The following is a 23,192-nucleotide window of genomic DNA, read 5'->3' as shown; positions in this document are numbered from 1 at the left end:
GTCTATATAGCGTAGGAGCGACGTCTTTCCTTGTTCCTCTTATAAGCCTCTACTCTCGCTATAGTTACTCGATAGGCTGCTACCTATAACAGATGCCTAGCATTATACCCTATTATAGACCGAACTGAGACATGTCTTCGTAATTCGGACTCTATTTAACTTGACTATATGTCTTACTAGGAACGCTGCTTTAATATAAAGCAGCTATGTGCTGCTATACGTTCGCAACGTAATAATCCTCTCGTAAAATAGCAGACCGTACTATAGCGCTATTATCTTTTTGTTTCCGTCGTAGAAGCGCATTTGCATATCTCATTCCGACATCGAGTATAGCTACGGCCGCGGTCTAGCATAATAGTAATAAAGCATTCCGTAATAAATTGCCGGCAGAATATAGTAACCTTAGTCTAGCTAGCTAATAGAACTCTAGGATAAGGAACGTTATACGACTAGACTACGCCTCGCTATTCGGAAGGCCGACGCTGTTATTCGGAGCTTCTAAATTAGCAGAAATATATTTACCGGGCTCTAAGGTTTCCGAATACTAGTTTTAATTGCACTTTAATAGTTAAACCTCGAATCTAGTCCTTACGGATTCTTCGATCGCGGGTACCTAGCTTTCTAGTGCTAAAGATAAACCCTATAGGCATATTCAGTATACGAGTAAGCATATTTAATAAGATAGCAAGATTAGGGTAGGGGGAACCGGAGATATCGAATTTGTAATCTGCCTCTCGGGCAGGGTAAAGAGAAGATAAGCAAGCTAGGCACTCGCGGTCGACATTTGCAACTAATCTATTATCCTATTAAAGTCTCGACCGACCTTAGTTATACGGCGCCGACTATCCTATACGTACCGGACTAGTCGCAAACTAAAAGATTATTACTATTCGAAGGTCTTATTTATCTATAAAAGGGCTAAGCCGGCTAAGGGCCCGAAGTTAATACTTATACCGGCCGTAGCTCGGAGAACCGCACTCGCCTACTCTTCTACTATTAAGGATAAGGCAAGCTGCTAAGCGGTCTATCGACTGCTACTAGTACGACTTTTAGCATCTGCGACGAGTCCCTCGCCTAGGGTAGAACTAACTAAGCTAGCGAGCGAATATAGCGGCCTAGGAACGTACTACCGCAGCAGCTCTCTAGATGTTATAGTTAAAGGATTTAAGGATGCGTATACTGCGATAGCGGAATGTAACTCCTCGATGTCCCTAAGGCGATATTGCTAAAGTATATTATCCTACTTCTTTAGGTATTTACGATTCTTCGCCGACTTAAGCATACTCCTATCCTATAGAAAAGGGGCTAGTACTAATTTCGATTCGTCCTTCTTCCCGAGCACTTCGTCTAAGAAAGAGGTAGTAACGAGATAGTAGTAATTATCGGTCGCGAAGAGGATAAGCGACTCGGAGAGTATACTAAAGACAGGATACTTCTTAAAGTTAACAAATTAGATAGGATAGACGCTAATACCGCCTAGCGGAGGATTCGTTAGGAAACTAGACTTTAGATATCGTCCGCGATACGGTTCTTTATAGAAAGTCTCCTACTGCTAATCTGTCTAATTAGCGACACTATACACTATTATAGGATACGAAGGGCTTATAGACATAGTTAGCGGAGCTCGACCTATAGTGTTTAGAAATCTTTTCTACCTCGCATCTTACGAACGTCTCTGCTTTAGGAGTCGCGCCTCGGATAGAGCGCTCTTCTAAGTATCTCGTAAGGGAAGATAATAGAAGAATCCTTATTAAAGCGTAGCTGCTCTCTCGTTTAAAGCTAGTATAGTTACCTCGTTGCTCGGTAGCGTACGTTTCGAGTAGTCGGCATTTTAATCCTTAACGACTTGAGATCGCTATTCGGTATAGCTAGTCTTCTAGAAGAGTCGCGCGGAAAGAGCTGCCGTCCTTAGCGCGTTAGGTTTAGGCTTTCGGGCGCGGGCTTTCTTTGCTTATAGTTAATCTAGTCTATATAGCGCAATCTTTCGCTTTCTAGTTCCTAACATATTAGTTCTAGTAAAGGTGTCCGTCGTATAGCAGATTGTGTAACTATGTCGTGCGATTCCCGGGTTTAGCTTTAGCGTATTAGTCGCGTTTATAAGTTAAACAAAGCGCTTCGTTAACTATAGAAGTTTTAACGAAGGAAGTAACTCCTATATACTACTCGAATCGACTAACCTGCGATCTATACCGAGAAATTTTAGTAATAGTAGACGTACTATTATTGCAACGACTATAGTATTTTAATACAGAACTAGACTAGCAAGCCCGACTTTAAGACCTCTACGAAGAGACATAGGATAAGCTCTTATAGTCAAGCTATACCGACGTCTTATTATATACCGCTAGCCTTATTAAGCTTCTTAATAATCCTAAGCTCTTCCTAATCGCTCGCTAAGTTATTCCGGAGCTTCGTATAGACTAGACCGAGACTATACTTCGAAACAAGGCAAGGTAGGAAGTCCTTAATAGTACTAAGGAGATGCGGATAGAATAGGAGAAGCGATATTAAGCTTAAGAGGCGTTCGATAATCCTATATATACGGCGGAGAAGCGAGTCTTCTTAGAGGCTAAAATATATCGTACTCGAGTAATACTACTATATACTAGTACATTTAGCAACGACGTCGATAAGGAACGCGTACGAGAGTAGCTTAATGCTTGTCTATTTCAAAGAGGGAGGTCTGAAACGTCTTAAACTAGATAGTATACGGCGTAGATTCGCTATAGAAGCGAGTCTTTAACGGAGCTAAAATGTATTGTACTCGGCAACGAGGTCGGTAATGCTTATCTATTTTAAGGAGGGAGATCTCAAATATTTAAATATATAGTATACTCGAACGATATCTAAAACGTTTAAGGAGGGAGATCTAAAACATTTTATATATACCCCGGATATACTCCTCCGAGTCTCGGTTGCCTTCGTATCGAGTAGGGCTTCTACCTACTACTTAACCGGCCTGCTTTGATTCGATGCATGGCCAACGTTTTTGATTGTATGTATTAGTGGGCTAGAATTTTCGACCGAAGCTGTGCTGAGCTCACTCGGCGCACGCGCACAGCTTTCGGCTCGAGCGCTTTCGGGCACCTGAGGCCAGGAGGGCAGCGTCAGGTCCATTTATCTGAGCTGGTCGTTACGATGTTGCCATGAGGGCCATATTGAGGACGATTTCAATTCCTGAGTCTAGATTCGATTCTGTGGTCCAAGCATTCCTATGTCAGAATCGGAGCTGCAACCGTTGTCCAGTCCAAATTGAAAACAGACGACAACTACGCTCAGAGAATTGGAACTCCGAAGCCTTTCCAGCACTTGGTCCAGCTCTATGTGATCTGCTCGTTCGTCGCTTCGTAAATGGCTGCAGGAGACAACAACCTATGCCTCACCTCCAACCACCAACTCGCCCTTCGTCCCACCTCGCTTTCCTCTCTCTTCTCAAGAATGCCGTCTTCTCCCCTTCCTTCATCCGCCTCACGAAATCAGCCGTCTCCTTGTCAGTAGCTGTATCATCTTCTTCCAACCAGCTCTCCTCCAGCCCTCTATTCATAAGTTCCTGCTCTTGAACACTTGCATTCAATCTCTGATAAAGTGCCATAGGACTGAACTCTCGCAAAGCATCCTCAGTCTCATTCAATTTCGTTCTGTGTTGCTGTTCAAGAGCTCGAAGTGCGAGCAATCTGGACTGTGTACGTTCTCGCAGGGCTGCAAGTTTCGCTTCTGTCTCTTCTAGTTGTGTCGCGATTTGCAAATTGCTGGAGATTAATGGTGTAAGGTAGGCTTCGGAAGCTGGTACTGCTGGATGAGTCGTGCTTGGATTTAAAAGCAGAGCATTCTGCAGACTTGGAGTGCTCAAGATGTGCTGGAGGTCGTTGGCTCTACATTATTCTTAGCCTTTCTTCTTGAAGTCCATCGTCAATTTACCCACGATTTGTCTTTAAGAGTTTCCGGTAGCCAATTGCCCTCCATGGGAGGAATTGAAGGCTGCGGCGGACCCTGCTGTTGCTGCTGCTGCTGAGGATAGTAATGCTGGGCGCCGTCGAGCTCAGATGGTTCAGTTTGGTATTGTCCAGGAGGTGGTGGCGGGAGTGGAGGGCCTCTGGCCGGCGTGCTTGTGCCTGATGCTTGCTTCGGAGGAGGAGCTGGCGGGGTGGAGTAGTAGTTCGATTGCGGTGCAGGCGAATATGGCTGAGGCGTGTAAGACATGTTGGTCTATCCTTCCACTTGGGTCGCAGTCAGAATATGTTACAGGCCTTGTCGGCGCATGTTGTTTGTGCGTTCATGTGAAAGCGAAAGCGGAGGAGTTGATGAATGGCTCGAAGGTGGGTGCTTGAGTGCACAGTCAGTGGACAGGCAATGCCGCGTGGCTTCAGGCTATAGTTACTTCTACAGCTCTCCGGTACTCGCAGCCTACTGAACAAACAATCCTGCCTTGTGTATTGTAGTACACTCTCACCAGCGCAGATGACTACCACGCACTCTCATCAATAGCATGTTTCTTGCAATGCGACGGCGAAAGAAACAAACAAGAATCGTTGCGCTGAATCATCATCGACGCCGACGCCATTGAAGATGAGCCAAAAGAAGGGAGGATGGGGCTCTGTATTCTCAGGCGCAATAGCCAATCTCGAATCGAAACTCGACACCGTCTTTGCCGATGATACAGATGCCTCTGCTACAGCAGGAGAGAAGGCAACGCAAGAGCAGAAGCAGACACAAGCTGCAAAGACAGATCTCGTCCGGAAGAATTCAGATAGGCTGGCCGCTCCTGCATCAAATGCCTCTGCCGCAGGTTCTAGGAACGCATCGCGGACAAGAGTCAACGACAGACTGGCGGAAAGGCTTGCTAAGGCGACAGCAGCTAGAACGCCTTCAAGAGCAAGCACGCCCGTCAATGTCGAAAATGCTAGGCCGAGCGGAGAATTGAAACGGGAAGAGGAAGCATCTAAAACCGTGTTCGAAATCGAAGCAGAGCGGCCGACTGTAGTGGAAGATATATCAGAAAATGCGACAAACGATGCGCATGTTCATGAAGCTCAGCAGGAAGAGGCAGCCGAACGGGAGAAGCCATCGGCTCTTTCAGCATCAACCTTGCCCATCAACCCAGCGAAGATATCTTTTGAAAGCTCGCTAGGCAGACCTTCTATAGACTCTGCCCGAGATGAGGCTTCAGCAAGGACGTCGCTTGAAGCTGCAAATGGCGCAGTTTCTCCTCCGAAGAATGCTCTTGAACTCCAGGCCGATATGACGCAGATGCAGGAGGATTACAAGAAGGCCGAAGCTCAAAGACAAGAAGAGATGCATATCTACTTGGAACGCATCGATGCTCTCCAAGCAAAGTTGACCTACCTCGCAAAGGAGACTGTCGCTGCCGCCAAGGAGGCAAACGCTGCGACTGGATCAAGCCTCGAGAAACAGCTCGCGGAGAAGGATGAGAAGATTGCTTTGCTTATGGAAGAGGGCGAAAAGCTGAGCAAGAATGAGATGCAGAGGTTACAGACTATTAAGAAGCTCCGTGCGAAGGCTGCTGAGGATGAGAGGGCGACTGGGGAGCTGAGGAAGAGACTAGACCGTGCTGAAGCGTCAGAGGCCGATCTCAAAGCCAAGATACGTAAGGCACAAGCTGCAGAACGTCAAGCTTCTGAAAAGATCAAGCAGATCGCGACCATCGAAAAGCAAGTAGATGAACTCAAGGTCGATCGTGAAAATGCCGCCGAACTAGTTCGAAGCCTGACGGCTCAGCTAAAGGAAGCGAAGGAGAGCGCGTCAAGAGCAGCCAAGGAAGCAGCAGGCAAAGCTACGGAAGCCGAGAAGGCACAGATTGCGAATCTACAGAATGAGCTTGAGGATGCTCAGATTGAGAAGAAATTGGCCGAAGATCGAGCAGCTGTGGAAATCAAGAAGTACAAAGAAGAAGCCGATCGGCAGCGTGAGAAATTCGTGGTCCAGGAGCTGGAGTTGAAAAATGAGATCCATGGGCTGGAGTCGAGACTGGAGGCAATGAGAGCAAGGTTGGAAGAGTCAAGCACTACTACCGGAACTGGTGATGGTGAAAGCGCTATCAAGCTGATGAGGCAAGTCGAAACGCTTCAGCAGCAGTATGCACTTGCGAAGAGCAATTGGGAGACGATCGAAGGTTCTCTCAATGCCAGAGTCGCAGCACTCGAGAAGGAAAGGGACGAGACTACCAAGCGCGAGACTGAGACACGTAAGAGGGCACGAGATGCTGCTGCAAGATCAAGACGAGCTGAAGAAGATCTCGAGACCGCCAATGCTCAGGTCAAGAGCCTTGAGCAGGAATTGCAAGGCCAACTAGAGCAGCTTAAGGCGCTAACTTCACGTGTGGAGCAAGCTGAGATTATCAACGCTGATAGTAAAGCTGACTTCGAACGCCAGCGCAAGCTGTGGGAGGCAGAGCTCGCTTCTCGCCTGGAGGAGGAAAAGATAAAATGGCGTCGCGAGCTTGCCGGACCATCAGCGACGCTGGAAAGGCTGCAGTCGCCAACCACATCTACCTCTAGGAAAACCTCAGCAGCCGATTTCCCTGGAGTTCGTGCGAAACCTCTACTCTCTCGGCTCACATCGCATGATTTGGCCGGATCTCACACGGACTCTTCACGACCATCGAGCGCTGGCAAACGCAGCAATATCGGGCCTACACCTTCAAGCATCACTGCTCGTGCACTAGCCTCGACACCGACAGACCCAAGCCCGGGCATTAGTCGTGTAGAAAGCACGATCTCCTTTGATCCTGGAAATATCCCTCCGACGCCTTCTATCGAAACCGACCCTGGCCGTCGAAGCGGGGATGGAGACAGCTGCCCTCAACGTACAATCGCTGACCTCGTCAGCACATCCACTGCAGGGCCCGCCGCCGGTCCCTCAGTGCAACTCGTTGACCGCCTCTCAGGCCTCGTCCGCAAACTCGAAAGCGAAAAAGCAAGTTTCAAAGACGAGCTTCGCAGACTCACGCAGCAGCGTGACGAGGCTCGAAGTGAAGTCGTCGACTTGATGCGCGAAACTGATACGAAGAGAGACACTGAGAGTAGGATCGAAACTCTTGAAAAAGAAATTTCTGAGATGAAGGAAAGGTATGAGGCGTCTCTGGAGATGTTGGGGGAACGGGAGGAGGAAGTTGAGGATTTGAAGGACCAGATCGCTGAGCTTAAGACCATTTACAAGGAATTGGTTGAGGTGAAGGTTGGGGGAGGGTGAGGGTGAGGATAATAAGGATTCAGCAGCATAGCATAGACACCATGACTTACTCCTGGCGATGTAACGCGATTATGCTGGAGACAGAAAAGGTTGTTCGCAAGCGACCTCCGCACATGATCTAGGTATTGTCGACATGGCTCCTCGGTCAACAACCAACGTGGTTGTCGCGGTAGATGATGAGACAGCCGATTCGGGCCGCGTGGTTTTCGGCATTGATGTTACTGGCATCTACCTTGTGCTTGATGCTGCAGAGCAGGCAGATATCATCAAGAGAACGACTCGCTTAAATTCTGTTCTTGCTGCGAGCGTATGTTGGGCAGTTTCGTTGCTCGGTAAGGTAGGCCTAGAGATTGGACTAGTGCTTTCGGTTAACGAACTCACGTCTAATGGAACCAGGTCTATGGGCTTTTGCCTTGATGTGAGAAGAGCTAAGAGTAGGAAGCTCATGACTGGATGGGAAGCCTTGAGCTGTTTCCTTATCGTGACTGTCTTCGTAAGCCTGCCAAGTCTATCGAGCGAACAGATGTTTCACAAAAACCGATGGTATCACTGGCCTGGGAAGCTCCATCGCTTCGGTCTCCGTGCCGTTGGTGTCAGAACCCCAACTTTCAATTTCACGGCAAAACCTCGCCGCGTTCGGGTTTCCTTGTCAACGGATTCGGCGGCGTGACAGTAGCGGCAATCACTCAATTTTTCCAGAAGCGAGGGGTGCTGTAGATCATGAGAGAGAACATGGGGTTGGAGATGGCATGTCGAGCAGTACGCTCGTGCTCGTGTTGTTGGCACTGCGTCGCAATATCGCGAAAGATAAGGTGTCCGTGCACGCCAGCAGATCTCATCATACCACATGTATGCGCAATATGTTCTCATTATGCTGTGACGATGTCCAGGTTTGTGGAAAGACCGGGGGATGTCGGAGTTCTTTCTTGCGAATTTCGGCATGTGAAAATTGACTGTAGAGGTCACGAGTCCGGGTAGGTGAGCGAAACTGCTGTATCGCGATGAGGGTTGAACAGCACCGGCGTCATCTGAGGGAAGGTGAGAATTCATCATGGATGCCAAGTGGGGTATCGTGGTTGGTACGCGTGGTTGTATCCTAGGGATGTTGGAATACAGCTTTCTGTAAATGCAGGCTCTGTACACTGTATAATACACTGGTGGACACCAGTATACATATGTCGGCCCCACCCGGATACTAAGATATCTGAGGATTATCGAGTAGCCTAGCCGGCTGCAGGCAGGATATCAGCGTATCCGATAACTCCTCATTGTATGTACACACCAGCTAAATTTTCCGCCCCTGCGTACATAGTGTATTACAGAGCGTGTACCCATACACATGTATGTGTAGCTCCATTACTATTGTATCCGGGGTTGCGTCAGCCCACTTTACCCCTCGCCCGCGCTCGGGGATTTAAACTATACGTAAAATCGCACTTTCTTAGTAGGCTATACGTAAAACTCGACGACAGCAATGTTGTAGAGCATATATAATAGGAGACTAAATATAAGTAGAATAAGAGATAAGAAACAGTAGATTTCCGGTATATTAGTAACCAAATTGCGACCGTAGGACCTCTCTTCTCGGCCTTATAGAGTACGCGAATACTGACCTTCTTAGCCGATAGCCCGATTTAGCCTCTATTGCGCGGTACGCGCCTAAGGTGGACGCGCCTACTAAGGATTACATAAGAAAACGGCGGCAGTAAGGTCTACAGCTACCACACACTCGGACAAGGCCATATATATAATATTTGGACTCGCGGTTCCTTACTGCACCTACCTAGATATCCGAATAGGACTGGAATGTACGATTATATCGAGATTTACGTATAGCCTACTAAGAAAGTGCGATTTTACGTATGGTTTGAATCCCCGCGACCGCGGGGTGAAGTGTGACTGACGAAACCCCGGATATCGGTAGACTCAGGAGGTTGATGATCGTGACTCGCGTGCTTGCTGAAGCTATTCATGATAAATGCATATATGTGCAGGCGAAGTCTGAGTTCCTGCATTGTTGGGCTGGGCAGTGGTTCTGTTGCTTCAAGAACCAAGTATACTTTGGGGTATGTGGACGAGGCGATGGCTGGACACAGTCATGTACTCCTTGCTTTTCCCAGGACAGAGATCAAGAGTTGCAGGTGTGAGATTTGTGTGGGCTGTTTCGATAAAGACAAGCTCGGGCAAGAGCCTTTGACGTAGGTGCAGCCTCCTTGACATTGCTTTCGTCAGGCTTGAGCTCCTGCATCGGCCTCCTGCATCGGCTCACCGATTCAGATACCACGCAGAGACCTGATAAGAAGGCGCCGATGTTGTCGTGGAGGGCTGAGGATCGCGCGATTGAAGCTGCAGAAAAGAGGCTTTGTCTACTGATGCCATGACCTGCTGCAGCGCGGCAGGAACAGGTAAAAAGTAATCGGTAGGTGCAGTACCGGTTTCGAAGGCGTCACAATGACCTGCATTGAGCAGTTGACCTGCTTGAAATTCGCTGTCTCAGACCGCACATAGCAAGAGCGTCGTACTGCGTGACTCAGTGAGGCCTGCAAACTGGGCCATCAGAAGAACATCAGGCTTGGCAGATGGGAGAACGGTGAGGTCACTGTTGTCGCTGTCTCCTGCGCTCACCTGCACGTACGGGCCGATAGCAGGTTTGTCGAACAGAGTCGGGAGGCGTATAAAGTCCCATACCAGCGTCCGAGCGCCTGACCCACTGTAAGCTAGGGCCGTAGACCTTGCAGAGCGGCGGTCGGTATAGATTGTATACGCTTCCGCTCCGGCGCGTCTACGCGCCGGTCTTTGTTTAGGTTATTGTTTTCTACCTCGCTATCGCACCTTACTATCGCTATTTTAACTATTCTACTATCGTTTCTATCTCTTCTATTATTTAAATTATGCCTTTAATCTCTTCTAATGCTATATTAATTGCTAACTACCTCGGAGGAGGTAGGGATAGTATACTAGCGTCGTAGGCATAGGGTAACTTCGCGCTAGGTATAAGATTACGATAAAAGTAGAGCGTAGTTAGAACGCTAACTTTTCGATAAAAAAGGAAGAAAGGGACGATTTAGTTAATTCTAGTAATAAAAACGCGTTAGTTTCCTTAGACTATCGCCGCCCTCGAAAGTCTCGAGTTCTAGTAAAGCTAGACTCGTATTACGCGTCCTTACTATATATCGATAACCTCTACGAGTAGCGCGAATAAGCTATTCTATACGGCTTCGACGACTCGTTTAAGGTACTAGCGAAGTAATAGTACGCGTTATTACTATATATTAATAATATATAGACGAAGAATAAGGACTATATCGAGAAGAGTAGGTTAGAAACGACGCGTTATATTTGCCGCTTTCGTAAATAACCGTACTAGAAGTCGGATAGGACTAAAGGGTATAGTGCGCGGCGCTTTAATAAGAAGATTAAACGCGCGCAAGGTTGTCCTATAACTATAAAGGTATATACTATATATAGTAAAGAAGATAAGGAGTCTAGTAAGCCGGAGATTGTCGTATATCGAGTTTAGCGGATAAGCCGTAAGGATTACTCGGATTACTACTAACTCGACAACTTTAACCTCTTCCGCTAGTATAGTGCTTTATTAACTACTATAGGGTACGAGGTATACTATAGATATAAGCCGAGTGCGGTATAGAAGATACTAAAGGCTTAGTACGACCTAGTAGCAAACGCGCTATTTAAGGCTACCGGCAGCAATTTTATAATAAAATACGACGTGCTAAATTCTAGTCGCGCCTTCCGGAAGGCATATAAGGATAGAAGGCTCGGCAGCGCGTCGCTAGTATAGCAAATATAGAAAGAAGATATATTCGAGTAGTATTAATAAGGTTAGTTAATCTTATTATTATTATTATTAAGGTTAGACGTAAAGTCGATAGAATAGCTATATAGACTATCGCGTCCGCGTATCCGGACTCCGATTAACTAATAGATTAACGTATAACCCCGCTTAGCTTATCTAGTCTCTCGAGGAAGCTATTAGACTCGATTGCTAGCGAATTCTCGATATAAAAGCTAGAATTTTAAAGATTCTCGAAATCTTTAAAGTTCTTCGCTTAAAGCGGCAGCGCCGTAGAGCCTTAGCTTCGAGCTAATAAGATAATTTAGGAGCCCCGGCACAAGCTCGGTCCGGCTTCTAGCGCGCCTTAGCAAGCCCGAACCCTAAATCTTAGGATTCTTGTTTGTTTTAATTCTAGTTTTTTATTATAATAACTGCTAATATATTATTATAGAAGGGCTATTTTGCGAGAATATAGAGGCCGTACGCTAAATTAATAAAGAGACTACCTACGGCGTCGTATATACTAGCAAAACTAGTATAGAACTACTAAAAGCCTATCGTACGATCGCGTTTATAAACGCGATATATAAGACTAATTACCTTAGTTAGTTCCTTTATACTATTATAGTAAAGGACAAATATAGCATTTCTCGTATAGCGGTATATATACTTTTACCTACTAACGATAGCGATATTATAGCGGAGTTTTTACGTACTATAAGTAGGTAGATAGGCGGTGTTTAGGTACCTAAATTCCTCCTTATAGACGACTTAGCGGCTAAGCGACGCGCTATTCGTATAGCATTTCCGACGATAATATACCTTCTATACTACGTCTACGTTTAGCGCACTATCGATAGACGCTTTAGCGCGAAAATCTACTAAGAGACACGTAGATACCTTCGCGCCGCTGTTATTTATCGCTACTTACTCGAAGGCGCGAAAGAGTCGCTCTAAGCCGCTATTAATAACCTCCCTTAAAATAGCGATTACGAGTTAAACTACACCTATTTAGTATAAGACTTCGGTAGCGATATTCGTTTATAGGCAAACTACTATCGCGTCTATAACGTGCCTACTATTGTTAGACAATATAAGGATACTAATATAAACGAGAGCTTTTACGCGTATCTTAAAATAGATAGCAATAAGTCGCTAATAGCGGCTAACTTTATACTAAAGAGCGTAGCGATATATATAATATAAGAGGGCGAGCTTAGAGACCTTCGGTCGGATATTGCTAGTAAGCGTTAGGTATTAAACGTATACCTACTTACGCGTAGCGACGACGACGAGCTCCGGACCTAGCTTCTACGCCTTCTATAGCCTATTTAGCGCAAGATTAGTACTAAGATTAATCGCGTTCTCGACAAGTCCGTATACTAAGACCTAAAGCCGTTATTAACTAAGAAGGTAGGCGCGCTTACCTACGACTATAAATTCTTCTGCTAATATTATATCCTTTACGCTAACCTCTAGTATTATTACCTTATACTTAAACGCGTTATTATTAAGGATTATTACTAGTAACAATAGGTTAATATATTCGCTAGACGCGCTCTCGAGGTCTACGAAGAAGACGCTTCTAAGTTAATAGCGGTATAAGAAGACGCCGCTACTAAGGCAGCAGCGGCGTACGCGTCTACCTATCGATTAAACGTCCGTAAAGTACTTACTAATACGTACGAGTTAATCTTCTAACTTAAGCGCTTATAGGACTAATAAGGTATAAACGAGAGCGATAAGCAACGTAAGGTTATTATCTCGAAGATACTAATAGTCTTCTATAAGAGCGGCGATAATATTAGGAAGGGCTTTACTAAGCTAGTTCTTACTTACTTTAAGACTACGTATCTAGACGCTATTCTCGTACTAATAAAAGCGCCGCCGAAGCTATTATAAGCGCTATTACTAAGCGACATTATATCGAGCTATTACTATCCGAAAGCGACTAACGATATAGCGCCGCTGCTAAAGAAGTAGAAGGATAAAAGCGTAGATAAGAGCGTAGATACTACGAGTAAGAAGAGGTCGAAGAAATAGGTAGAGAAGTTATATATACCTAACCGAATACTAGCGGCGCTAGTTCTACTAAATCTTAGTAAAGAAGCGGCGTTAGTAGTTCTAGGCGGTACCGACGCGTTCTCTACGCGTTTTCCTTTATAAGCCGCTACGGAGGTAACTTATAGCTATTAAATGCCTTCGTCGACTCCGCTAGCGCCGTATAGCTACTTTTATTACTAAAATAAGTAGTAGAGTAACGATCTAAGTGCGATATAGGTCTATAGTAGTATGCCTTATATACCGCTGCCCTCTAATATATATTACCGCTATTAATTTGTTAATAATTGCTAATAATACCTTACTTTTTGCTATACCGCTGTTTTACTAATAAACTTTAGCTTTATTTTTAGTAATATACTTAGTATCTATTAGTAGAGATATAGGGGTCGTTAAAATCTATTAAAATAGTATGAAATCTATTAAATTGCGACCGTACGACCTCTTATTCGCGATATTTAGTATACTAGCGGAAATCGTACTACTACTACTACTACTACTACTATTAACCTAGTAACTGCGACGCGCGGCGACGACGAGATTACGTTTTCTATAGTTACGCATACTACGGAGCGGACTTCTATATCTTACCGAGTCCGCTACGGCAGGCCGAGCTTATTCTTAGTACAAGCGACGCTCGGACGGTGGTATGGGACTTTATACGGGCCCAGGAGTCGAGCTCCTGTCGATCCTTGCTATGTGCGGTGTGCTAGGAACAGCTTCCCCGTCCGCGGTCACCGGGAGCCAATGGACTGGTACGAAGTCGCACGCATGGAAACGTGCAAAAGTGGTTGCACAAGGCGCGCTGCCATGATGCCATGGTGGTAGCACAACCACGACCACAGTCGTCTCCAACAGATGAATGATTTTCTAACCACTTGAGACCACTGGAACTCGCTCATGGCTGAGTGGATATTCAACGGCTGTGAGCTGCAAGACGGAGAGATGTTCGCGAATCGCGATCACGGTCAGCCATGGAGACGAGAGACAGGACAGGGAATCAGTCTCAGGCCTTCTGCAAGGCAATGTCGCAGAATCCGGCATTATTCAGTGACATGTCCGGAGTGCTGCATTGGCGGCCGAAAGTGCATAACCAATGCCGGACAGGTACGATCTCTCTGTGCACGGTTGGGGGCGACTGTTTCTTGACAAATGGACCATGGTGAGTTGTCGACATCCAGTGGCAGAGATGGTTGAATTACTGTACCGTAATACTACATTGGGCCACGCAAGACAGTTTTGCGTGCCACTGGTTTTTGCTGCCAAGAGGAGGGAGGACATAATTCAAGGGGAACCCGGAAAACAGACCGACGCACAGTGCACTCAGTCAATTTTTTGAGCCGATCCCAGGTTCAAAGTTCGAATCAGGGGTGGGAGGGTACTGTAGGAGGATAGTCAGGGGCGCGGAAGTGTGGGACAGAAAGCTAAGGGTGGACGGCGCGGTGATGATGACCAGAGATTCGATGGGCCGGTTAAAAAGTGCGAAAGAGTTTTCCGTGCGGGAGGACAATTTGCAATTTTGCAGTCGAGTGGTGAATAATCATCATCAGAACAGCAGAGATTGCTTTGCTTGGTGTGTGTGGACTGGCTGTGCCTGTACCTGCACCGCGTCTGCGAATCACGTTGCTGTCGCTGTGAATCTGTGATCGTAGCGACGCGAGCTTGACGCGATCTGATAGGGTACGCGGCGGCGCAAAAGGACTTCCTTGTCGCTGCGCTGCGCTGCGCTGCGTGTTGCTTTCGGAGCACGATCGCCTATGCAGATGGAGATGCAGGGGTGCTGTTTATAGCATGCATCTAACGGAAGTCGTGCTGCTGCCTCTCGCTGTGCACCGGTCCAGCTTTGGCTTTGACCCGGCCGCCTCCTTGTTTTTCATTTCACTGCGTGTACGGCGCACGGTAGCGGCTGCTTCAGTAGTGCTTCTCCAGACTCCAGCACCGCTCGCTCGCCCGCTCGCACCACGCACGTTCACGCCGGGCGCGGGCGCGGGCGGGCGATTCCCTTACGATCTCCTTCTTTTGTCCATCGTGCTTGCTGGCATCGGCGCATCAACGCACGGCGCATTATTATTGGCCACGCTGCAGCCAACAGACTCTTCGACAAATCCCACATCCACCGTTGGCTTCATTAGTGCACTTTCCAGGGGCTGCCCACCTCTGAGAGGCCACGCGAGTTGTGCCTCGCAACCGGCGCACATCGATTCCTGCACTGCGCTGGCACTCTCGCCCTCGCGAGCCACCAGCAGCAGCAGCAGCAGCAGCAGCAGTCCGCGACATCTCTGCCAGGCGAACCGTCGTGCATATCTGCCGCCTCTCCCGCCATCGCCAGCGCCAGCGCCGCCATCATCACCAGATTCACCACCACCATCTGTGCGCAACCTTCTGGAATCCGCACCACCCGTGCGCTCATATCATTCATTCATCACCCTCGCCCCGGCCCTGGCGTCGTGTCTCACTTAATTCCCGCCTAATTAACACCAGCTCGTACCCTCGAGTCTTGCCAGCATCCCCTCGTCATCTGCCTCGACACAAACACGCGCGCGTACACCCTTCCAGAATTCGACTCCCAGCGTGTATGTGTCTCGACTCTCGAGACTACTCTCAACCGACAAACCCAACAAGCCAACGTCAGCAATAATCTCTGATCTCTGATCCAGAGGAATCAACCACCCGTACCCGTACCGTGCAGTGCCCGCGAAACACTTCTCTCTGAGTCTCTGCCGAACCTCCTTTTGCGCACCTCAAAAGCATCGACCTGTCTCATCACTCCCTCTACAGGACCCACTCCTGCTACCCGACAAGTCAAGCCACCGCCTGCACTATCTCGGCACTGTTCTTCTTGATCGTCTGCTAACGGCACACCATCCCTTCGGCTGCACTTCCGCCAACCGTCGTGTTGGAGCCTCCCTTCGCTTGGCCAACGCACCTACCTCATCGACACCATCCAACTTTCAGGCCATCTTCTAGGTCAACCGTCGTCTACACTCTTTCACATCCCACTCGACGCCCGTACCAGACCTTGAAGCGCTCCAGAGTCCAGTTCCTTGGTTTTGTATCCTTACCCATACCCACCTCCACATTACCTACCATACCCATCTAATCCATAATCTTGGCCTTGACGGTCTATTATTCACTCCAACAACTGCTGGCCGCCTCTGACCGGACCCTTTTAGACCACTGTAAGTCCAGATCGTGTCCCATCCCCTCATATATCTTGTACTGATAGTGACAGACCTCGCAAGTCACCGCCGACAAGCTCTATGCTCCGATAGTACCCAACTCAGCTTACGAGCAACAGCCTCAATCATTGAGGCCCTGAAATCCATCATGACTATCGCCTATGACATGTCGTACCGCGGCTGGTCCAATGGCTCGCAGTCCTCTGCCGTGTGTCTCGAAGACAAGTTCGAGATCATGAAGGACATTGGTGATGGCAGCTTTGGAAGCGTGACCCTGGGAAGGACGAGAGCCGCTGGCGCGCATATCGTCCGACGAGGCACACTTGTAGGTCGCGTCTTTGTACTGACCGGGGATTTGTCCTTCTAACTGCTCCTTCTAGGTGGCAATCAAAACGATGAAGAAGACATTCGAGAATTTCTCGCAATGTATGGAACTTCGAGAAGTGATCTTCTTGAAGTCACTGCCAAATCATCCACACCTTGTTCCGGCCTACGACATTTTCTTAGACCCATTGAGCAAGAAGCTCCACATTGCCATGGAATACATGGACGGCAACTTGTATCAACTGATGAAGGCGAGAGACCACAAGCCACTGGACTGCAGCAGCGTCAAGAGCATCTTGTTTCAGATTATGGGCGGTCTGGACCATATTCACGAACACAACTTCTTCCACCGCGACATCAAGCCTGAAAACATCCTGGTGTCCACATCAGCTCCCGACACTGGCAACGCATTCAAGCGATATTCCCAACTTGTCACGCCTCCTGCGACACCACCAGCTTATTCTATCAAAATTGCAGATTTCGGTCTTGCCAGAGAGACACACTCACGCGTCCCGTACACGACTTACGTCTCCACGCGGTGGTACAGAGCTCCCGAAGTTTTACTGCGAGCGGGAGAGTACTCAGCGCCTGTCGACATCTGGGCAGTTGGAGCCATGGCAGTAGAGATTGCGACTTTGAAGCCTCTATTTCCGGGGGGCAACGAGGTCGACCAAGTATGGAGAGTGTGCGAGATCATGGGAAGCCCAGGAGCTTGGGTGAACAAGCATGGACAAAAGGTGGGAGGCGGAGAATGGAAAGAAGGCATCAAGCTTGCGCAGAAGCTCGGCTTCTCATTTCCCAAGATGGCGCCTCACTCTCTCGAAACCGTTCTACCTGCACCTCAATGGCCAGCAAGTCTAGCTCACTTCGTTACGTGGTGTCTCATGTGGGACCCAAGAGTTCGACCAACTTCGAGACAGGCCTTGGAGCACGAATTCTTCCAAGATGCACTCGACCCACTGCGACCAAAGAGCAGTGCGCGACTTGGCCGCAAGGACTCCACACTGGGCATGAATGGATCATCAGAGAACATACTATCGCTCACCACAAAGACATCCTCCTGGTTCAGGAAGTCACTGGGTGCTAACAACAACCCGGCACCTGTTGTTCCAGAACATACCCAACAGAACAACGCGTCCAGGCCTGCTCCGATTCACGCAAATACCGATGCTTCGACTGCGGGCAGCAAGACGCGACCGAACGCTCCCAAGCGAGCAACATGGACGAATGGGGCGCAGAACGCAGCACCAATGCCCATTCTGCCTTCAATCAGGCCCATCTCTCCTCTTCCTGACGCGTCAACCGCTCACGCCAGCACTCGACGTGCGCAGCAACCGGAAGATGGTGCAGGAAAGAAGATTGGACGCCAGCTGTCGGTAAACTCGCAGGGCAACCACTACGCGGATCTGCACCGTCAAGAGGCCGAACGCGCTCTGACCGGCGCAACTGGTCTCAAGTCGCCAACCGGCAGCCAAAGGGAAAGCTTCTTCTCACACCTTCGCAAACGTGCGAGGAGGCTGTCAGGGAGACATCAAATGACGCCAGGAGCCGAGGATATCGAGGCAAATGTCGGATGTGCTCCCTGGGCCACGAGCAACCGACCGTCGGCCCAAGAGCAGCCCAGTCCAATTGCACCTCTCGCTGCAGACCCATCATCTGATCCCAACTTCGCGGAGCTGGACAAGGCCCTTCAAAACGTGCGTTACAGCCTTGACATGGCAGCGAATAATGCGAGCAGCACCAACCATCAGTCGAAGCATTCAACTCGCACGCCGACCAACCCAACACTCAAGCGACATCACTCGTTGCCATACCCTAAAGAGGAGAGTGCAGGTGCTTTCACGAGTAGAACACGACAATCTCTGCGGCACACCCCGAGCCGGTACGAGACACCTTGCGAGGAGGACGAGCTTCTGGACGAGGCCATCGCGTCTGCACACCGGGCGGCGAAGCGCCTCGACAATAGTCTTGCAAATGCCAACCAGCAAGCGCGCCCACACCTTCCGCAGGTGGCATCGGAGCCTACATACCACGCTCCATACCTCACACCTTCGCCATCGAAGGATCAAATGGGTGTCAAGTTTGGGTCGCATGATTATACTCCAACAAAGCCGGTGGACATTCCTGCTCCAAGGCCGGAGCAGAAAGGTGTAGTGCAACCTCAATGGCCGACCCCGCCTTACGATGAGAACGACTGGGCTGCCGCTGCCGCTGCCAGCATTTTTGCCACGCAAGCCGCTTTTCAGTAAACGCAATGTATCACGGCCGTCAGACTCGGAAGTTCTCATGCCATGGCGTTTGGCGTCAAGGCCTGTCACACGTTGACTTTTTCTTATGTTTTCAAATAACCGCATTGCATCGGCGTTTTTCAAGCGGTACTCTCTCATTACTCGGCTGCGAGCACAGCCTCGCATCGCATTCTTATTGCTGGCGTTTCCGGTAATGGGTGCAAATTCGAATATTTTGCATCCTCAAGCGGACTACATTTTGTACAGGATCTAATACTGGATCATCTCTTACGCGTTATTTGTCAGTCGGAGCTCGAAAGCGCCACAGGCATCTCCTTGGTCTGGAACAACGTATTTCACCATCTGGTTCACGGCGCGAACTGGGCGCTTTGTACAAAAACATCAAGGCCGGGAAAGGCAGGGCGAAGGAAGCATAGTGTTGATTTTTACTGTTCAGAGCTCTACATATGAGCTGACTCTGTTCACTGCTGGCAGTTGTCAAAGAGATAAATTGGTCAGCTGATACCCCCAAGAGTGTGCGTCTGCAACCAGACCGCTCCATTGCTCATAAATTTTATCCGCGGAAGCTGGCTGGAGCCATTTTGCATGGCTAGCCAGATAAAAAGTACCACTTACAATATTTTTACTACGAGCATTTTCTTCCCTTCTCACCTCGTCTCTCGTAGTAGTAGTTCTATTATGCCATGCTTGACGTCTGTATGCATGCTCACGTCATGCGCGGCGCGGCGCGAAATCGCGTCTTCTGAAGTCGTGAAGCTTCAAAGCTGCTGTTGAAATTTGGCTGTTGTTGAAATTTATCCTAACTCTTTAACCTCACGTCCAGCAACAAACACCACCACGTCCCAGCCCCTCATACTCTCATCCGCATACGAGAGATCTTGTTGCTTGATAATACAGCTTCCGAAGAGCTCACGCCATTACAATGGCGCCCTACACCAACATCCCCCTCTCACCCGCCGAACTCTCATACCTCCATACCTCACTCTCCCAAGACCCCCCAATCCGCCCCGACGGCCGCGCACCCACGCAATTCCGTCCCCTCGTCGCCGAAACAGATATCTTACCCAGCACAAACGGCAGCGCACGAATCTGTTTCGCCGATGGAACGGAAGCGGTGGTTGGTGTGAAAGCAGAAGTTGAGGAGAGTAGACGTCGAGGCGGGATACGAGTTTCTGAGGGAGGAGTTGGAGATGTGGATGTGGATATGGGCGATGACGATGACGAAGAAGGGGAGAGCGGGAAAGGCAGAGGCAGAGGTGAAGAGTCCTGGATCGAAATCTGTGTGGAGATTCCCGGGATGAGAGATGATGATTCCCTCCCGATTTTTTTGGCACAAATGCTATCCGAAGCTTTGCTTGCGGACAAAGGAATGGTTCGGGAGCGTTTGTGGATCAATGAGAGGTTTCATTGGAGGTTGTATGTTGATGTATGTAACGCATCCAAGCAACCAACCAACCAACCCACACTTTTTGTTTTTGTTTTTTTTTTGAACGTACATCGCTAACAAAAAGTGAGTGCTACAGATCCTCCTCCTCTCACAACCCCTTTCATACCCCTTACCTCTCCTCTCATTAACAACCCATCTCGCCCTCCTCTCAACTCGACTCCCCGCTCTCAAATCCCAAGGCGATGAAGATCCCTTCTTCGATGATGATTGGGAAGCTGCGGTACATCTCTTCCCTCGAAACGAAAAGGAAAACGCAATCAAACCCCCAATCACCCTTCTCATCATGACAGTCGACAACAACATCCTCTTCGACCCATCGCAAGAAGAACTCGCAGTCGCAGATTCCGTCGTGGCGATCTCCGCAGCGCAGGATTTTGAGGGTGGTGATGACGATTTGAGAATTTTGGCGTTGAGGATGATTGATCCGCCTTCGAGACTTACGGGTGCTGGGGTGGCTGGTAATTCTAATGCTACTTCTGCTGCGGAGACTTTGGTGGCGAGGGAGAGGGATTTGGATAGGAAGGTTTGGCAGCCTCCGAGGGGGGGTGTGAGTAGGAGGTTGATGATGAGGATGATTAAGGCTGTGGTGGAGAAGGATGGGGTTGGACGGGAGGTATTGGATGGGTTGCAGGGCGTGGAGATTTGATGAAGGAGTTTGAGGGATGAAGATGAAGGTTTGAGATGATGATGATGACTGGCGTAGCGCTCGCTGGTAGATAGAGCTGATCAGCGGAAGAGATTCGCAGAGACTAGCAAGACGGCGTAGTCGAATCAAGCAGAATCATGGCAGCAACGAAAGGCACTGCGGCTCTATAAGACGTACACTCATGCTTCATCAGGCGTATATTATTACATGTCTTTATGCTGCCAGACACCGTACTGCGTCTCTGATGCCCCGTCTAATCTTTCTATACATTATGCTCCTCCCGAATCGTCACGATCCTCAGCGAAATATACGTGTCCCCGTCTTTTCCTACTCTTGACCAATGCTTTGCGAAGAAATTGAGTAGTGCTGTATGCGCGATTAGCGATCCCCTTTCAGGTGTGGTCAATCACCGGATTGTGCTTTTGAAAAAGCGCCTGCTCAGGCTCAACTTTGGTGGTCTTAGTCTCTGACATGTTCGCAGGCTCGGAAGGTGCCGCAGCAAATTTTGAATTTTTGGTGTCTTCTTCAGGTTGGTTCTCTGACTTCGCTGGACGTCGTTCTACCTTTGCGACATTCCAGATGTAAGGCGGTGCACCGTCACTTGTTGTGACGGCGAATTCTTCGTCTTGCTTGACCCAGTCGTGTTTCAGTACCCAGCCGGCTTTCTTGCATAGTGCTGCGACTACTTCGTCACACTTTCCAAGAAGTTGAATGTCGAACTCTACATGCCGTATAGGCTCCATCGATATGTAGATGTGTGGTACGTGGTGCGGCACATAGTTCGGCATCTCGCTGACTGGGGCCACCTTCAAGCTGGTGCCGATCACGATCACCAAATCGGTGTCTTTGGCATCCTTTTCCGTGAACCTTGTGAAAAAGTCCTCGGGAAGTTGCTCGCCGAAGAATGTGATGTCTGGCTTCATCACACCTGGCTCTGGAATATCATCATCTTCGTCGGAGTCGGCAGAGGTGTATTTTGCGCCGCACCTTTTCTGAGGCTTCTGTATTGAATGGAGGTCTTTCTCGCACTGTTTACATTTCGGTACCCTCTTGTTGCGAATATCATCTTCAATTACGGCGCCGTCAACTTTGTGCTTACATTTTCGGCACGATGCTGTCTTGAAGCTGCCATGGCATTGAATGACCTTGTCCGGGTTGATGCCGGCGATACCCTCAAGGTTGTCGATATTTTGTGTATAATTGGTCTGAAGCTTTCCCATTTGATCCAAAAGTTGAATGAAACCATGAGTTGGCGTATAGCCTTTGCTGCGATCAGGCAATATTTCGCCGGCGAGGCTGTAGAACAATGTGGGATCAAGATCGAACATTTCAATGTCAAAGACATCTTGCGGCTCAGCAATGTCATCACGACCCATTTGCTGAATCTTGTCATAGAATCCTGTCCCTTTCGATCTGAAGTCAGGAATGCCGAGTGAAGTCGAAATGCCTGCGCCGGTGATGACCAGGATTTTGCTGCTTTTCTGTAGAAGTGCCGCAGCATGTTCCAGGGTATTATACTGTGACAGCTTCTCACGCTTATAGAAAGCGCGTACAACAGCAAGTCCTAGCAGGCGGAGAAAGGTGTCATCGTCGACTTCAAGTGCAGGATCTATGCCAAAGGCAACCCCGAGCTTTCGAACATCCATGCCCGAGTTTACAGTCTCGTCGAAGAACTTCTCGATGCCAATATCACGAAGTCGAGCTCGTAATCGCGCAATGTCGTCGATGTCCATTGTTCCATCTGTCACGTGTTAGCAGGGATCCATGTCAGGTGTTGATGTACAGCGCACCATCTTCGAACGGCCGAGCTTCAATTTGATCGAGATAGTCTTCGAAGGCCGAGTGACTGTCGTCGACGTCAACATTCAGTGTGTCCTCTTCGTCCACCTCGTTCAGTTCAGGTTGCGATGTTGAGTCTGCTCGCTTGCTAGCTTGACCCCCGTTCGTTGCGGCGCTTGCGCTAGATTCGAATGTAGCACTACTCTCTCTAGCAAAATGTGCGACTTCCGAGTTCCTGCGTTTCTGAGGTCGATGGATAGATGACTCAAGATCGATCGGCTCTGTTGGCAACGCGGTAGGGACGACCATTTTGCGGGATGTGATGTCCAGAGGTGTGGAAGTTGTAGCGAATGCGAGCGACTTCTTGAGCCGATGCGGCTCGTATTTTCGCAATCTCGAGTTGCGAGTTGGTTTGTCTTTCCTCACGTAGGTTTTGAAGGTAACGTCCGTAGAAGCGATCTGCAGCGAAGCCGATACCAAGAACGATGATTGTGACTGCGAT

General features: G+C 48.7%; 8 protein-coding genes across 8 annotated transcripts; 4 read left to right on the top strand and 4 right to left on the bottom strand.

The window, feature by feature from the left end:
- Nucleotides 1-2,881: 2,881 nt before the first annotated feature.
- MYCFIDRAFT_201126 (uncharacterized protein) lies at nt 2,882-4,200 on the bottom strand (the record flags this gene model as incomplete). The annotated part of the gene is made up of 2 exons (XM_007922684.1): nt 2,882-3,872; nt 3,923-4,200. The coding sequence occupies 2 exons, from the start codon at nt 4,198-4,200 to the stop codon at nt 3,380-3,382; spliced, it is 771 nt and encodes a 256-aa protein (XP_007920875.1). The 3' UTR covers nt 2,882-3,379.
- Nucleotides 2,977-3,512, top strand: MYCFIDRAFT_205675 (uncharacterized protein; the record flags this gene model as incomplete). The annotated part of the gene is made up of 3 exons (XM_007922685.1): nt 2,977-3,005; nt 3,030-3,129; nt 3,152-3,512. The coding sequence occupies 3 exons, from the start codon at nt 2,977-2,979 to the stop codon at nt 3,179-3,181; spliced, it is 159 nt and encodes a 52-aa protein (XP_007920876.1). The 3' UTR covers nt 3,182-3,512.
- A 1,050-nt stretch (nt 4,201-5,250) lies between the features above and the next one.
- On the top strand, nt 5,251-7,188 carry MYCFIDRAFT_20444 (uncharacterized protein; the record flags this gene model as incomplete). Its single annotated transcript, XM_007921478.1, has 2 exons — nt 5,251-6,673; nt 6,725-7,188. Coding segments are annotated over 2 exons (1,887 nt in total), but the record flags the coding sequence as incomplete, so codon positions are not given.
- Nucleotides 7,189-9,065: 1,877 nt separating this feature from the next.
- On the bottom strand, nt 9,066-14,227 carry MYCFIDRAFT_169264 (uncharacterized protein; the record flags this gene model as incomplete). Its single annotated transcript, XM_007922683.1, has 10 exons — nt 9,066-9,295; nt 9,333-9,368; nt 9,408-9,451; nt 9,479-9,686; nt 9,714-9,926; nt 13,710-13,757; nt 13,805-13,915; nt 13,945-14,081; nt 14,122-14,184; nt 14,217-14,227. 10 exons carry the CDS (start codon nt 14,225-14,227, stop codon nt 9,066-9,068), a joined length of 1,101 nt encoding a protein of 366 aa, XP_007920874.1.
- A 906-nt stretch (nt 14,228-15,133) lies between these two features.
- MYCFIDRAFT_205672 (uncharacterized protein) lies at nt 15,134-16,374 on the bottom strand. The gene is made up of 4 exons (XM_007922682.1): nt 16,313-16,374; nt 16,201-16,285; nt 16,139-16,162; nt 15,134-16,109 (listed from the first exon to the last, which is right to left on the bottom strand). Exon 4 carries the CDS (start codon nt 15,483-15,485, stop codon nt 15,195-15,197), a length of 291 nt encoding a protein of 96 aa, XP_007920873.1. The 5' UTR covers nt 15,486-16,109; nt 16,139-16,162; nt 16,201-16,285; nt 16,313-16,374; the 3' UTR covers nt 15,134-15,194.
- On the top strand, nt 15,134-19,450 carry IME2 (serine/threonine protein kinase, CMGC family). The gene is made up of 3 exons (XM_007921812.1): nt 15,134-16,245; nt 16,299-16,570; nt 16,626-19,450. Exons 2-3 carry the CDS (start codon nt 16,394-16,396, stop codon nt 18,816-18,818), a joined length of 2,370 nt encoding a protein of 789 aa, XP_007920003.1. The 5' UTR covers nt 15,134-16,245; nt 16,299-16,393; the 3' UTR covers nt 18,819-19,450.
- Nucleotides 19,451-19,740: 290 nt separating this feature from the next.
- Nucleotides 19,741-20,905, top strand: MYCFIDRAFT_124324 (uncharacterized protein; the record flags this gene model as incomplete). Its single annotated transcript, XM_007922681.1, has 2 exons — nt 19,741-20,244; nt 20,342-20,905. Coding segments are annotated over 2 exons (1,068 nt in total), but the record flags the coding sequence as incomplete, so codon positions are not given.
- A 398-nt stretch (nt 20,906-21,303) lies between these two features.
- MYCFIDRAFT_28021 (uncharacterized protein) lies at nt 21,304-22,644 on the bottom strand (the record flags this gene model as incomplete). The annotated part of the gene is made up of 1 exon (XM_007921655.1): nt 21,304-22,644. The coding sequence occupies one exon, from the start codon at nt 22,642-22,644 to the stop codon at nt 21,304-21,306; it is 1,341 nt and encodes a 446-aa protein (XP_007919846.1).
- Nucleotides 22,645-23,192: the final 548 nt, after the last annotated feature.

This window comes from Pseudocercospora fijiensis (assembly GCF_000340215.1).
Source record: "Pseudocercospora fijiensis CIRAD86 unplaced genomic scaffold MYCFIscaffold_1, whole genome shotgun sequence".
In the NCBI taxonomy this organism is placed as follows: Eukaryota; Fungi; Ascomycota; class Dothideomycetes; order Mycosphaerellales; family Mycosphaerellaceae; genus Pseudocercospora; species Pseudocercospora fijiensis.
This window is presented reverse-complemented; position numbering and strand designations above follow the sequence as displayed.